General features: G+C 44.1%; 1 protein-coding gene across 5 annotated transcripts in view; it reads left to right on the top strand.

The window, feature by feature from the left end:
- The first annotated feature begins 5,854 nt into the window (after positions 1-5,854).
- The window catches only part of ASB9 (ankyrin repeat and SOCS box containing 9), a 32,754-nt gene continuing 22,791 nt past the window's right edge, over positions 5,855-15,817 (top strand). For all 5 annotated transcript variants that reach the window (XM_057538236.1, XM_057538234.1, XM_007174226.2 and 2 more), the window contains exons 1-2: positions 5,855-6,115; positions 13,587-13,666. In XM_057538236.1, coding sequence (XP_057394219.1) covers positions 6,022-6,115; positions 13,587-13,666 — 174 coding nt within the window. In that variant the 5' untranslated portion in view covers positions 5,855-6,021. The remainder of the gene's footprint in view (positions 6,116-13,586; positions 13,667-15,817) is intronic.

Genomic DNA, 15,817 nt, shown 5'->3' with positions numbered 1-15,817 from the left:
TCTGTTCATATGCCATCTGTCTCTCTATATAGACATCTAATATATCTATCTACATACCATGTGTCTGCCTGTCGTGTGTCTGTCCATCCATCATTTATCTAACTGTATCCATCATCTGCCTTGACCCATTATTTAAAAAAAATAAGCTTGCCTGTGTCACTTGAAGATGTAAACCTCAACTCTTTGAAAAGCCCATAAATTATTTAAAAGGTTGGGTACGTCATTCAACATCTCTAAGTTTTTGTTCATATTTTATTAAGGAACCATTTCTCCCAAAGTAATCCTCCTCCCTGATATTTCTAATATTGCCATGTCAAACAAACCTGAGGTTTACAGACAATACTTTTTTCAGTAACAACGCTCATTGCTGAGACAATTTTATGCGCTTAACACAAAGAGGAGAGCTGACGCTTCAGAGACATTGCCTGAGGGATGAATCCTTGTCAGGGAAGGGTGCTCTCGGGGCTGGAGGACCTCACTGGAGGATCTCACATTTCCTCCCATCACAAATCCTTGCCAGGGGCCGCTCCTGCATGGACATTTGCATGTGAAATACATCATCTCCTTCCTTTAGCAGAGTCAGTACCAGGACAAGACCCAGGTCACACTCACAATAGCAGCTTCATTTTTCAACATGAGTTTAACCTATAAAAAAAAATGTATATCAGGTTTTTATTTTCATTTATTAATTTCTTCCCCTGCCATTGTTATATCTTGAAAATCTTTCCGCTTACAGAAAAATTGCAAGAATAATACAATGAATATTTGTACATCCATCACTTCAGTTCGTCAATTGATAGGATTTTGCCACATTTGCTTATGTCTTTGTGTGTATGCACGTATGTATGTATGCATGTGTGTACACACACCTATATAATATATATGTATATAAGTAAGCCCATGTATAATGAATACCTATACACATATTTTTTTTAGTGAATCATTTGTGAGTAAACCATTGACATCGTCATTCTTCACCAGGGCTAGGATTAGGAGGAAGCGAGTGAGGCAAAAAATTTAAGGGGGCACCGAAAAATGCAGTCATTGGGAGAAAAATTTTAGTGCAATATTAAAAAATACAAATGTTAAGGGAAAAAATCTCCTGATGTCCAAAATATCAAAAATTTTGATAAAGACAGTCTGTGGTTTGTTTGTTTTAGGACCCTGCATAATTGTGCCATGAGAACAGTCTTCCCCATCAGCCCAAGGTCCTGGGACGTGGGGCTGCTGGGTTTATGAGGAATGACAATGGCTTGTGAGCGGAGTGGGCAATGTGGGCTTTATATATACTCAAGCTTTTTGACTGTAGGGCTTGTGTTAACTTTTTCTATTGGGTGCAAAACGTGTACATAGGGGCACGCATTTCTCCCCCTGCGTCAAGCTCCCGCGCGGCTCCGCACTGACCACTTCAGTGAGCATCTCCTAAGAACACAGCTTCTTCGACATAACTGTGGGTGATGCAGCGATCACACGCAGGAAATTTGACATTGATGCACTATGAGTATCCGATATACGTCTGTATTCAAATTTCCATGGTTGTGGCTTTGATGTCTTTTATGTCTTGTCCTCCCCAATCAGGATCCAGTCAAGAATCATCACATTTAATGATCAAGTGTCTTCATTCTCCTTTCATCTGGAAAGCTCCTCCACCACTTTTGTCTTTTACCCCACCCCACTGGCATTTTTGAAGAGTTCAGCCCTATTGTTATGGAGACTCTCTCTCAATTTCGATTTGCCCAGTTGTTTCCTCGAGAATACTGCATTATGCCAGATTTTTTTAAAACACACCCTTGTTTGAATCTTACTGCGCTGGTCGATGGAGTAAGAATGAGTGACAGCTTTCTAAAGTCACAACATCAGCCAGCTCAGCGTGCAGAGCCAGTTAGGCGAGCACAACTCAGGATTTTTGCAGGAAAAGCAGATCATTCCAAATGACCAGAGGAGATGTGCACCTTTAGGTTTTTAAAGGTTTTGTGCTAGAAAAATTGCCAGCTGGATTGACAAGAGGTTTCAGCTCCTGGGCCAACTTTGACTGATTGGAGGTGACTGTCAAGGCTCCCCAAGGCCTCGGGAGGAAAGTCTTATAATCCATGAATGATGTCAGCCATGGACATCTAGGGGTGGGGCAGTGGCTAGTGTTAAGTCAAGTCTGCACCTGATAAAGAAGATTATGGCCTTACTGCTGCTACAGGCCAGAATTCTTTTTTCTTACCTAACCTGGGCCAAGTTTCCTGAACATGCAGACAGACACAGAGACTGACTCAAAGCTGGTAAGATTGTTCTGCTCTTGTGGCTTTTTGTAAGCCAACCTATTTCTCTATAATCCCAGCTCATATACATGTAATTCAACTTTATCCCCATGTAGATCCTTAAAAATGCATGAACTTCCCTTGTAATGGTTTTCTAATTCCTGACTAGAACTGTTGTTAAATAGTTAAAAAAAATCAGTTCCCATTCTCCAATGTCCACAGGTGTTGATCAACATTATAAATATAATGAGAAGATAAAATGGTGATTAATTCCCTCCCAGGTACTAAGGCAACAACCTGGAAATCTTCTTTATTGTCATTTTGGGCAATCAAGTTAAATATGAATATGCAAAAACCTTATCTTCTTGGAATTTAATGAAAAGTAAATGAAGAAGCTCTACTATGAAGATTTTTCTCAGAAAGAATGGAATGGTATCTAGCTTTCCCACTGCGCCCCTCTGTTTAACTCCTTGTCAGCAGTCTACATTGGGAGTAAATTTCTCACTCTCTGCCAAATACAAGTTTCATTGTTCTTCAAATCTTTCCTGACACAGTAGTGAACAATGTATATGCTTATGGCCTTCTCAGTTAATTCTGCAAATAGAGCCAGAGGGCAGTTTGGCAGTGTTTCAATTTTAAGTGAACAGCTTAATTAATTAATAATTGTAGATTCACGTGCAGTTGCAAGAAATAATACAGAAAGATCTCCTATAGCTTTGCCCAGTTTCCCCCAATGATAACTTTGTGCAAAACTGTAGTACAGAACTTCCCTGGTGGCACAGTGGTTAAGAATCCACCTGCCAATGCAGGGGACATGGGTTCAAGCCCTGGTGCGGGAAGATCCCACATGCCACGGGGCAGCTAAGCCTGTGCGCCACAGCTACTGAGCCTGCGCTCTAGAGCCTGCGAGCCACAACTACTGAAGCCTGCATGCCTAGAGCCCGTGCTCCACAACAAGAGAAGCCATTGCAATGAGAAGCCTGTGCACTGCAACGAAGAGTAGCCCCCGCTCACCACAACTAGAGAAAGCCCACACGCAGTAATGAAGACCCAACAAGCCAAAAATAAATTAAAAAAACAAAAAAACCAAAAAAACTGTAGTACAATATCACAACCAGGCAATCGACATTGAGACCATCCATTGGTCTCATATGGGATTCTCGTTTGACTTGTACCCACTCTTGTGTGTGTCTTTAGTTCCATAGAAATGATCAAGCGTGTATGAGCACAACTTGGACCCAGCATGTCCACTCTTAGGAATCTCGCCTCCAGAAATATTTGCATATTGTCACTGAGCCAAATTTGGGTCCACTCGCCTGTGCAGTAAAGCCAATCTACTGACACCAGGTTGTGGTGAAGGAAAGTATAGCGTTTATTGCGGGGCACCAAGCAAGGAGAATGGGCAGCTCATGCTCAAATGACCCAAACTCTCCAATGGCCTTCAGGGGAGGGGTTTTAAAGGCAGTGTGAGCGAGGGCGCTGCAGGTTGCCTGATGAGCTCGTGCACAATTTTTGGATTGGTTGGCATCAAGATGAAGTTTCAAGCATCATCAACCTTCAGGTTTTGACCAGTCTAGGGTCTACATGCTTGCAGTCAGCAGTTTTCATCTGGTGCAGGTCTGCTTCCTGTAAAAACAGCTTAGGCATGTGTGTCAGACCTTTAGCTGTATCTTTTAGGGAGCTGGGAGTTCAGGGATTCTGCTGGGTAGCTGGTTTATAGTCTAAAGTGTTACCAGTTTCCCCACCCAACATTATAATATTCTTTGTTTTTACATCTTCACATTTCCCAATCATTAACTCTTGAGACAGTCTTTTGAGACTCAGGGAGGCCTGGGAGACTAAAGCAAAAGCCTTTTACTTCAAAGGACAGGGACACAGGGGCTTGTACATGGCTTGAATCCCCCCTTGTCTTTGATACCCCTCAGTCTGAGGGGAACAGGTTCAGGACAAGAAAGGGAATAAAATTTTGGACAGAGGTTAATCATAAACTTGGTGGAGGAACTCAGTTTTAGGGGGACTTGGTTTCAATATGTGCACGAAGCCATATGGAGAGATCTATGGACTGCAGTATTTTTGTAGTAGTAAAAGAAAATGGTAACATTCTGCCTCCATCATTAGGGGAATAATGAAATACTTTTGGCATGAAATATTTATGGAATGCTATGCAGTAGTAAATAAAGGGACAGAGCTATTCTGCTGAAATGGAAAGGACTCCAAGACAAGTGTAAAAAGCATATATGGTAATCCAATTACAATTATGTGGAAAATGTAAAGGAATAAATGTGTATCCACATGTGTGCATGGAAATGCATTTTAAAATATGAAGGACATTCCTCAAACTGTAAACAGTGACTACCATGTGGGTCAACTGAGGCTTCATAAATCCGAAACAGTAAGGCTGTATCTTTTTTTTTTTTTAAACGAATGATTTATTTATTTATTTATTTTTGACTGTGTTGGGTCTTCGTTTCTGTGCGAGGGCTTTCTCTAGTTGCGGTGAGCGGGGGCCACTCTTCATCGCGGTGCGCGCGCCTCTCACTATCACGGCCTCTCTTGCTGCGGAGCGCAGGCTCAGTAGTTGTGGCTCAAGGGCGTAGTTGCTCCAGGGCATGTGGGATCTTCCCAGACCAGGGCTCGAACCCGTGTCCCCTGCATTAGCAGGCAGATTCTCAACCACTGCGCCACCAGGGAAGCCCCAAGGCTGTATCTTTGGCATTAAAAATAATCTGTAATTATTTCATAGCCAGGCTATGCTTGAGAATAACTCAGAGACTTCCTGAATAGGGAAGAAAAATCCCTTTCTACCTGGAAGAGAGGAGCTGGGTGCGGGGAGGAGGGGGGGAGTGCGTGGGTGGCCATCAGCCTGAACCAGCACCAAGTGGTGCGGGGAAACGGGGTTTATCTGAAAACACACAGACAAAACCCCAAATGTTTTGTAAAGGCAAATAGGCGGAACCTTCACAAAGTAAAACTTTTTATAACTAATCATTGAAAGACAGCAGCTCGCCTCCAGCGCTCCCTGCCGCCCAGCAATCCATTTTTTTTTTTGCGATAGCAACCCTGAATTATTTTGGAGGAGCGTGAGCAAGACATTTAGTGCAACCCTGGCAGTCAGAGGAAGAAAATAGAAGTTCTTTCCAAACGTGCATTTTTGTTACATATAGAGAATTTTTCCTATAAGAAACTCCCAGAAAAATTGAAACCACATGTGCAGATGGCCAGGGCGTGCTGTGTAAGTTGCTGTGCAAGCAGTTCAGCAGGGCTGCAGCAAAACCAGCTTTCTCAGCTCCTGGGTTCTGGGGCTTGTCTCAACAACAAGAAACCCCCAAACAACAACTGGATCCCAGCAGGGGGAACAATGTTGCAGCAGACCAGTGGTTTCCTCCCCGCCCCCACACACCCCAACCCTGGGCTCTCCCAAAGTTACATACTGTGTTTCCTTCCTGATGAACCTCAAGGCTTCCTCCCTGATTGGTCTCAGTTTTGGAAAGGACGTGACATCAGCAACTTTGCAGACCTGGGGCTGGGGGGCTGCTGTGGGCTTTGGGCAGCCTCTAGCCAGTTAGGTGGAGAGAGAGAGTGTGTGTGCGTGTGTCTGTCTGACCACAGGTAGTACTCAGATTACCCTGCCCTGTTCTGTTCTTTGCCATCTGACCAGGACGGTGCTGCTCAGCCAGTCACAGCCCTGGAATTTCCCAGGAGCTGGGGGAGCATGGAATTTGGACTTTTCCTGAACAACTGAAGCGGAGCTTGCCCAGCCCAGGAGAGCACCATGGATGGTGAACCACGGGGCAGCAATGGCAGCAAGCCCCCGAGGCTGGGAGACTCTCCGGACGTCAGGCTCCTTTCCAACCCATTGATGGGGGGTGAGTCTAGGGGCTGTGGAGTCAGCCTGCTGGGGAGGTTGGTTAACGTGCTTAGGAGAGAAGAGAGAAAAGGGTGGGGCAATTTCAGTGACTCCATCTGAGATGGGGCCACGGGGCAGTAACTGGACAGATGTCCACAGCTTGCTGGGTTCTGTCTTTCACACGGTTGTTCAAAAATGTGTACACCTCTTTCTGCAGGGTCCTGTGGACCATACCAAGTCAATGATCACCATTTACTCTCCAGGAAAAACTTCAGCTGCAAAGAATTATTCTTTGTGGGTCAAATGTATCATTTACATTACAGTTATTTCTAAATGGGAACATCTTTATTGCTAAAACATTTATTAAAAGGTCTTAGGTGTTTGGCATTTGGGTGGGGCTGGGTTTATAAATGATTGATTCACTTTAAAAGGAGCCTTTTAAACTTTGGGGAAGTGTCGTACAGGTATGATTCTCACCTGTCTGTGGTATCTTTGCTAATGTATACAGCCTCACGCCTCCGGGCAACTGTCATTTCCTGTGAGCACTTAGCAGGTACCTGCTGACTGAAAGGATTCTGAAAAAATGGGTCTGGGCATTAGAGGAGAGATGATTATATTCAGCACCCTGGGAGGCTGCCCATAACGCTTGGCGGTCCAAGGGACAAAAAGCAGGGACCCTGCAGTCAGCTAGGACTTACTACTCTCCTACTGTTTAGGTGTTGAAGGGGGAAAAGACAGAAGAAATAAAATACAAAATGCCTTCTCTCTGGCTCATTGAGCAGACAAGACTGCTCATTTATTCCTTCGTTTATCCACTTTGGCTCGTAAAATGAGCAGAGCCCTCAACAGCGAGTAGGATTTGGATCTCCAGAGGCAGACCTGGATTCATCAGAGATACTGAGCATGAACTTGTAGCAGCAGGAGGCAGAGTGGCACCAAATATAACTTTAAAAAATGGATTTGATAAATACATTTTTAAAGCAGCAAACCAATCAATATGGGGAAGAATCAGTAATGTGGTTGACTTCTCCATGATTATTTTAGTGCCGAGTAGTTTTCTGTTTATTTTTATTTTTATTTCCGCCTGAGAGAGGGGCGCCAGCCGCTTTTCGCCGTTTAGGGCTTCTAAGGGTCCTAATCCGACCCTGGTTAGGGCTGGCTGGGTGGGCGGCGGCGGCCAGGCATATATTGGGCTGGCCAAAAAGTTCGCTCGGGCCTTTCCACACGATCTTACGGAAAAACCTAAACGAACAGTTTTGGCCCACCCAGTATACAGCGGACAGTCACAGCTGGAGTGCAGTGTCTTGGCCAGTCTAGTGAGAACAAGTTTGGAGAGATGGAACCCGAAAATGAAGCTTCAGAAGCTATAAGTGGAGGAGTTTAGCCTTCACGAGCCGGGCAGCTGGGAGCCACTGTTGGTTCTGGAGTGGAGACTTGGCCGTAATGAAGACTGTAAGTAAGTAATCTGATAGCCACATTCAGGATGGATTGTGGCGAATTTACGAGATAGTCTTGCACTAATCCACTGCTTCTCAAGCTCGGATACATCAGCATCACCTGGATGGATTGTTAAAATGCAGCTGGCTGGGCCCCACCCCTTCTGATGCTAGGTCTGGGCGAGGCCTGGGCATCTGTATAACAAGCTCCCAGGTGATGCTGGTGGTGCCGGTTGGGGACCACACTTTGAGAACCACTGCATGGAGCCGACATCTGGATCAAGCTTCCGAAATGACAGAGAAAGGGAAAATATGGGTGATAATTTCAGAGGAAAGAGAAATCAAGCTATGTTGCCTGATTAAATATTGGGGCTAAAGGAGAGAAGGTGGCCAAAGCTGCAAAGTTTTCAAATGTCAGATCAGAGGGCTAGACAAGAGAGAAGTTGGGAAGGGGAGCTGGCTTGGGGGCAGAGTGAGGGAGGGAGGAGAAGGACTTCTGTTTTGAACATGAAAGTGCCCAGGGCCCAGCATGATGGCGTGGGACACCGGCTGGGGAATGAATACGGGTTGGGAATCAGACCTCAGGCTGTTCTGCAGAGGGGCTGGGCTGAAATCCTGGAGAAGGAGACATTGTCTGATGGCTGATTTGTGAGAGCCAAGGACGGAGCCCTGGGACAGGCCTCCAGTTGAGGACATAGGACCAGTAAGTTGGACAGAGAAGCAGGAAGAGACTCGGATGCTGTCATTTCACAGGGACTAAAGGAAGAGAAGTTTTCCAAGAAGCAGAAGTCACAAGGGTGGGTGCCAGGACCCTACTGCTCTCCCAACTCCTTCTTCTCTACATCTGACCCGCAACTCCTGCATCCTTCCTTCCACCCGGCTGAGCCACTGCCCCCGTAGAGCCCTCCCAGGCTTTCTGCCCCTCCTTACCCAAGTGGAGGCTCTCTCTCCCTACTGTGTGTCAGTCCTGCCCCTTGGGCAGAACCTCACTGATAGCTGGATTGCATTTGTTTATGCTTCAGGAGGCTTGCCCTTGGTGAAGAGTGGAATGTGAAACACTCAGAGTGTTGTTTCCAGATGGCCCTGACAGGAAACTCAGCTCAGGTGAAGCATATCCCCTGGCACAGGGCCAGGGCAAGGGGCAAGCCAGGGCCCAGGTGTGGTTGCTCTTGGGGAACTTTGCTGCTCCCACCTGCACTTGCAGGCTTTTCTTTGACTCCCTCTTCGGAGGAAGGGAGGAAAGGGTATGACGATGGCAACCGACTCTTTATAGAGATTTAATTCTTGACTCTTCTGCCCCAGGAGCAGGAAAAGAATGTCTTTTTTTTTCCTGAAAATACCTTGTTATGGATTGAATTGTGTCCCCCCCACAAAAGACAGGCTGAAGTCCTAACCCCCAGTACCTCAGGATGCCACCTGATTGGAAATAGAGTCATTGCAGGTGTAATTAGTTAAGATGAGGTCCTAGTGGAGTAGGAGGGGCCCTATCCAATGACTGGTTCTTATAAGAAGAGGAGAGGCACACAGGGAGAATGCCATGCGATGACAGAGGCAGAGATTGGAAAGATGCATCTGATAAGCCAAGAAACAGCAAAGATGGACACCCGCCACCAGCAGAGGTAAGGAAGGATTCGTCCCTAGAGGCTTTGGAAAGAGCCTGGCCCCGAGGACACCTCCATTTCAGACTTCTAGCCTTCAGAACTCTGAGACAATGAACTTCTACTGTTTTCAGCCACCCAGGTTGTGGTACTTTGTTATGGCGGCCCTGGGAAACTAATTCACACCTAGTCAGAGAAACTTTGGAAAATAAATTGAAGGATAAACTCACAATCTCCCCGTAATCGCACTGAGCAGGTAATCACTGTTCTTGTTTTTAGTGTCTCTCCTTCAGGTTTTTGCCTGCAGGCTCACACCTGTAGGGAGATTTTCTTCCTCACAAAATTGAGCCCACCCTGTAGGGAGTATTCACATTTAAACAGAAGACAGGCAAGAACAGGCATGGAAAGGAAATCATTTCATTCTCTTAGGGTGGATTTTTAGAAGTGGAGAAAGAATTGCAGTAGACAAGACCAATGTGCCCAACAGTTGCCTCAATGGACCTTTCTATTTGTCTGTTTGCGACTGTGAGCCTCTGTTTCTCTTCCTCCTTTTTTGATTTGTCCTGGAATCCAACCAAGGTCCACTATAATTGTGCACACTGTACCCAGATCCTCTTTCCAGTGTTGGAGAGGATCTCCACTGAACCCACCGCATCACGTCCCAAAGACTGAAAGCAAGTGTTCCAACACTTTCAGAGCAACCCAACCTCTCTTCTCCCCTCCTTGACCTTGCAAAATGTTTCCCAGGAGGAATAGATTGATGCTACTCCCAGCATCCGCTGCAGGCTCTCGGAGCTTCGTGAATAGCTCTTTGCAGAATGTACCAATTAGTGCATTTAAAATCTCTTCTGAAATAATGGAAATTTAAAAACTCATTCCAGAAATTTCAGTAAAAATGAAACGGCACCCTTCCTAATGTGCTGCAGGGTTTGATGGAGACTCAGTTTAAAAGAAAGGTAAGTTGAATGGCACCGATTGGAGGACTTGTGGGGTCGTTTCCTTAGGAGAGCCCCCTGCCCCATGTTAACCATGAGCTACACTAATGGATCTGTGGCATTGCCCGTGACCCCCATTTGGCATCTGTTTCTTGGCAGTAAAACCAATGGATCTTGGTTCAAAAAGTACTGCGGAAGAATCCTTAACATGTACCAAGAGCTTGGATGATGTGTTGTATAGATATAATGGCCCTTGAGTTTCAAAGACTTCACTGGGGTCAGTGGAGAAGGGCATGTGACCTTGAGTTTTCCCTTCATCCATAGCCTCCTTCTATGAGCAGCGTCCATGTTCTGGCAGGAACAGGTCCCCTTTCCTGCCCTCCAGTTGTCAGCAGGAAGGCAGGCAAAGCTGCTTTGGGGTCTAATTGCTCATGTGTTGAGCTTGTAGCTCACTGCCTGCTTGTGACGTGGGCTCTGGAAACCCTGGAGAAACATCTCCTGGATATCTCGTCAATGTTTTCAAGAGCCAAAGAGGGTGTGTGGATTAATCCATGTTGCAAATTATGCATTCGCTAAATGAGCTATATATAAAGTTCATGCTCTCAGTGCTAGAAAAATGTCAACCTTTCACAATTTAAAGTCTTTAGATAATCACTCAAGTGTTCAGAGACCAGCTGAGGCTCAAGTCTTTGTATAAATTTGAGATGACTTTTGGCTTTAGAAGCACCTAAGTTTTTCTTCTGGCCTGGAGTAGTGGTAAGCTATGATATATTCACCAAATCCTAGTCTGAAAGGGCTTTAAATTAGGAAGGGAAGTCTCATACTGCTGATGGAATATAAAGTGGTACAGCTGCTTTGGAAAATAGTCTGGCAGTTTCTCAAAAGGCTAAACACTGGGTTACCATGTCATACAGCAATTCCACTCCTAGGTGTCTACCCAAGAGAACTGAAGACATACATCCACTCAAATTTGTACACGCAAATCAGAGCAGCATTATTAATAACAGCCAAGAAGTGGAAACACCACAAATGTCTATGAACTTTTTGGTCTATCTATACAAATATTTGGCCATAAAAAGGAATGAAATACTGATACATACTACAATGTGGAGGAACCTTGAAACATTACACTCAGTGAAAGAAGCCAGTCACAAAGGACCACATATTGTATGATTCCATTTGTGTGAAAAGTCCAGAATAGGCAAATCCATAGAGATGGAAAGTAGATCAATGGTTGCCAGGGGTTGGGGGAAGTGGAAATGGGGGGAGTGACAGCTGATGGGCAAGGGGTTTCTTTCTGGGCTGATGAAAATGTTCTAAAATTGATTGTGATGATGGATGTACAACTGTGAAATCTACTGAAAACCATTGAGTTGTACACTTGAAAGAGGTGAATTGTGTAGTCTGTGAATGATAAATCATTAAAGCTGGTAGATAGATGGGTAGCCGCCCACCATGTGTCCCAGGACAATATCCTATGCTTCTCGAAGACATAGACCATCTCTGCTTTGTAAATACTATGTCCTAATGCATGAGTGCAAAAACCTCAGGTAGTCTTTTTTTTTTTCTCTCTTGGAGAAGTACATAATTCTTTATTTACTCTAAATAGAAGGAGTCATGTTTCCATGATGAATGTACACAAAGCACAGCCCATTTTGGTCTACACTCGATAAGATAATTGCATCACTTTTATGAAATCTAAACAGAGTTACAACTTAGGGCCCAAATTACCTGCCTTGCTGTCAGCTCTAATTATCTGAGGTAGCTTTCACAAAGGTTGAGTGTGGCAGCGATATTTCTGAGCAGCTGAGCACTTGGCAGGAAAAAATGGCTTAATCATCACACACATGATTTTCAAGACCTTTCTCAACGTTTGGCTCTTCTCACTCAGGATTTCGTGTGGATGGTATTGTGCCTTAGCACCAACAGGGTAGAATCAGTTGTCCTTTTAATTCTAATTTGGAGATCAATCTTCCATAGCTGCTCTTTGGACTGTAGGCTCCAAGCCCTAGAAGCAGCAGTATTTTTCCTGAAAGCACTAGGGCCCTCAGAGAATACTGTGAGGACACTAATTTTCTATTGAGCGTCAGGTTTTGGAGGTTAGGAAAAGCCATTTCACTGAAGGTACCTCGAGCATGCTGGTGAGCCCAGAAGGGAAGCCTTGGATGGGCAGCGTGTAGGCAGGCTCATTCAGCTTGCTCTTCTCTATTCAATGCCTCATGAATCCATCTGGAAGGATGGTAATTTGCTCACTGGGAGAGATTTTCTGGGACACTGATAGCTCCAGGTGGCAGGCCCACGTCAGCCAACACGCGTTAAGTCCAAAGTGTTCTAGCCTCCTCCTTGATGGGCTGGCGTTGGCCAGGCTTTAGAAACTTACCCCTGTTCTCCAGGTCTTCTGGGCTTTTAGGAGATACCAGTTCGTTTACGAGGCATGACTGGTATCGGACCATCCTGCCTCGTTTGTGTGTAGTGTGTTTACTTGAGCAGGCAGAGCTGGAGCTGCAGCTCAGACCAGCCTCCTCACGTTCTGACTTCCTGCCTTTGTTCTAGAAACCAGACGCAGCTGGAGATGAGAAAAATTCAGGTCTGCACCGCAATCAGTTGGCATCCAGTCAGTTAGAAAGAGAGGAAAGCATTTAACGTGTTGGGATGGGTTTTACAAGCTTCCTTCCTAAGAAAGTGTATTCTTTCCAAATGGTTGGAGAATACATTTGCTAGTTTTTAAATAGCAGTGACTGTGGAGTCTAATCAAGACTCTCTGGTTATTGTTAGGGCAGGATAATAATAGTAGCTAATAGGGGTTGAGCCATAGGTAAGAATATTGCTGTCCTGACTTTACAGAGAAGGAAACTGAAGCTCGGGGTCTGCCCAGGGACCCAGAGCTCAGAAGAAGTCAAGCGGGTCTGAATCCACAGCTTTCTCTTAATCACATTGGCGCATTGCCTTTGGGGGTAAATCACGTCCCTGTTACAAGGTCAGACTGAGCTCTGATTTGTGCTTGATATTGGGACAGGAGGTAATCCATAAATATGGTTTTGTTTAGATTTGATTCCAAACCTAATGGCGTATGTAATGACATGATTACTACTATTAGTGTATGGCACTGTTTGCTGAGATGCCAGAGTTTGTATTTCACGCAGGAAACTAGACTGGCAACCACCGCTTAACGCACTAATGCTGGTAATTAGCGAAGCTCTCATTTAACTAAATGGACCATTTGCCTTTGAAACCAGCGTCTAAATGGAAGTACAGTAATCTGTCATCCCAGTCTGCCACTTTGTCCTCAGTTTGGACACTGGCTGTAGTTATTTCTTTAGCTAGCTAGACATTTCAAATAAACGGTGTTCAAAAAGCATCTATAGAGGGGAGAAGTTCTGAAGTCCTGATGGAGTTTTGGTTGATTGACTCCAATGTCTCCCTCCAGTAAGACCGGTTAGACGCTTATTGATGGGCAAGGATGAGCCTCTGGGTCCAAAGCGCATTAGCAGGATGTAACCTGCTCCGCCCTTTCCATACAGATACTGTGTCTGATTGGTCCCCTGTGCATGAAGCAGCCATTCATGGACGTCTGCTGGCTTTGAGGAACCTCATCAGCCAGGTAAGTAACTTTTGGGGGAAAAAAAAGATTAAGATTAAGCACATTCTACTGCTCACCACATCGAGAAAAAGATATCACAGTCTGATATTAAGATATAAATTTCCTCTTTAGCAGAATGAGATGAATCCTGTCCTTCTTTATCTGGAGGCTGGCATAATACTAGAGTTTGGTACAATTCTACGCACAGAATAGATTCTATACTAAATATCTATTGAATGAATAGCGGGCAAATTAGTGCATTCAAGTTGCTGTCACTTTATTCAATAGACTATGTTCTTGAAAATTATCATGTAAAACAGTGGTTTTCAGCTGAGGCAGTTTTGCCCCAAAGGGGACATTTGACAATGTCTGGAGACATTTTTGGTTGTCACAACTGGGAGCAGGAGTAGGGATGGGGTGGCGTGGTGGTGATATTGGCATCTAGTAGCTAGAGACCAAGGAAGTTATTAAACATCTAACACTGCACAGGACGGCTCTCCACATTAAAACATTATCCAGCCCTGAACGTCAGTAGTGCTGAAAGAGGTTGAAAACCCCTCATGTAAAATAAATGCTTGAAAATGTCTTTTAAAATATGACATGGTATAATTTCAAAGACTTGTTCAGTTCTGTTGAATCTCCAGTGGAAATGGCTCTGCCCAGTTTGATATCAGTTTCTCTGCTCCTTGGGTGTCATTTCAAATACACATTAATTTGAGTTTTGATGGTTTGAAATTATTGGGAACTTAAGCAAAGGCGCTTTTTTTTTTTTTTCTTTTTTAAAGAAACCTGAATTCTTTTTTTTTAACAATTTTTTTTTTTACTAGCAGCCTTTTTTTAAATTTATTTATTTATTAAATTTATTTTATTTATTTATTTATTTATTTATATATTTTTGGCTGTGCTGGGTCTTCGGTTCGTGCGAGGGCTTTCTCTAGTTGCGGCAAGTGGGGGCCACTCTTCATCGCGGTGCGGGGACCGCTCTTCATCGCGGTGCGCGGGCCTTTCACTATCGCGGCCCCTCCCGTTGCGGGGCACAGGCTCCAGACGCGCAGGCTCAGCAGCTGTGGCTCACGGGCCCAACTGCTCCGTGGCATGTGGGATCTTCCCAGACCAGGGCTCGAACCCGTGTCTCCTGCATTAGCAGGCAGATTCTCAACCACTGCGCCACCAGGGAAGCCCCAAAGGCGCTTTTAAGAAAGCAGTTTCAATCGCCATTCAAAATTCCAGTAAAGTTTTACTCATAGTGTTCTGTTCTCTGAAGAGGCAATATGGACCTTTTAGGTTAGAAGCTCTTGGCCCTTTCATGGACCCCTTTGATAGTCTGGCAAAGTCTACGGACCCCTTCTCAGACTAATGTTTTAAATGCATAAAACACAATATAGAGGAACTCTTTAAACAAGTGTGTGACATAGTAATATATGAACTTCTTTATTAATGCATTCAATAAGAAGATTTAGTGGTGATTCTAATTACTGCCATACTTTCTAAGTAGGATGAATGTATATTTTGAGATATTTTAGATATCTGCAATATTCGTACTGTAATTAAAAATATCTGAGTTTCCTCTCTGTGATAGTCCTATATACTGCTGTTACTACTGTGGTTTGTGGTCTAAGTTCACAATCAAAAGACATGATAAATTTCAGGTGGTAGTTCGTGGAAATGTGCTTTGAAAAAATTCCAATTTCACGGACCTATATGGACTAAGAAATCCTCCCATGAGAAAACAGTTTCTAAAGACGATTTTCAGACTACTCTAAGCCACTATCTTAAGCTGTTTTTGGTAGCAGCAGCCTCTTATAAATAGAAATACAGATAGTAACACGTAAATCTAGCTAAATGAAGTTAAGCTGCTTCTCAGATAACATGAAACATTTACCTTTTTTTGATAGGGTGAAAAATGATCATTGCAGCTTTTATATATGCCTTATTAAATTGGACTGATATTCATTTATGTTTAGTATTTACGTGTTTACTGAATATCAGCTGGAATCATGTCTTTACCTAAGCTCTTTTGCATTATTTAAGCAAGTTATTTTCTTGGAACCTCAATTTCTGCCTTTATAAAATGAGTGTTCGAATACCTATCTGTATTAGTCAGATCTTGCTGTGTGACAAAACACCCCAAACTCAGTGGCATAATACAATTAACATTTATTTCTTGCTAAT

The sequence above is a fragment of the Balaenoptera acutorostrata genome, chromosome X (assembly GCF_949987535.1).
Source record: "Balaenoptera acutorostrata chromosome X, mBalAcu1.1, whole genome shotgun sequence".
Classification (NCBI taxonomy): domain Eukaryota; kingdom Metazoa; phylum Chordata; class Mammalia; order Artiodactyla; family Balaenopteridae; genus Balaenoptera; species Balaenoptera acutorostrata.
Note: the sequence above shows the minus strand (reverse complement) of the source record. Positions and strands in the feature narration are given on the sequence as shown.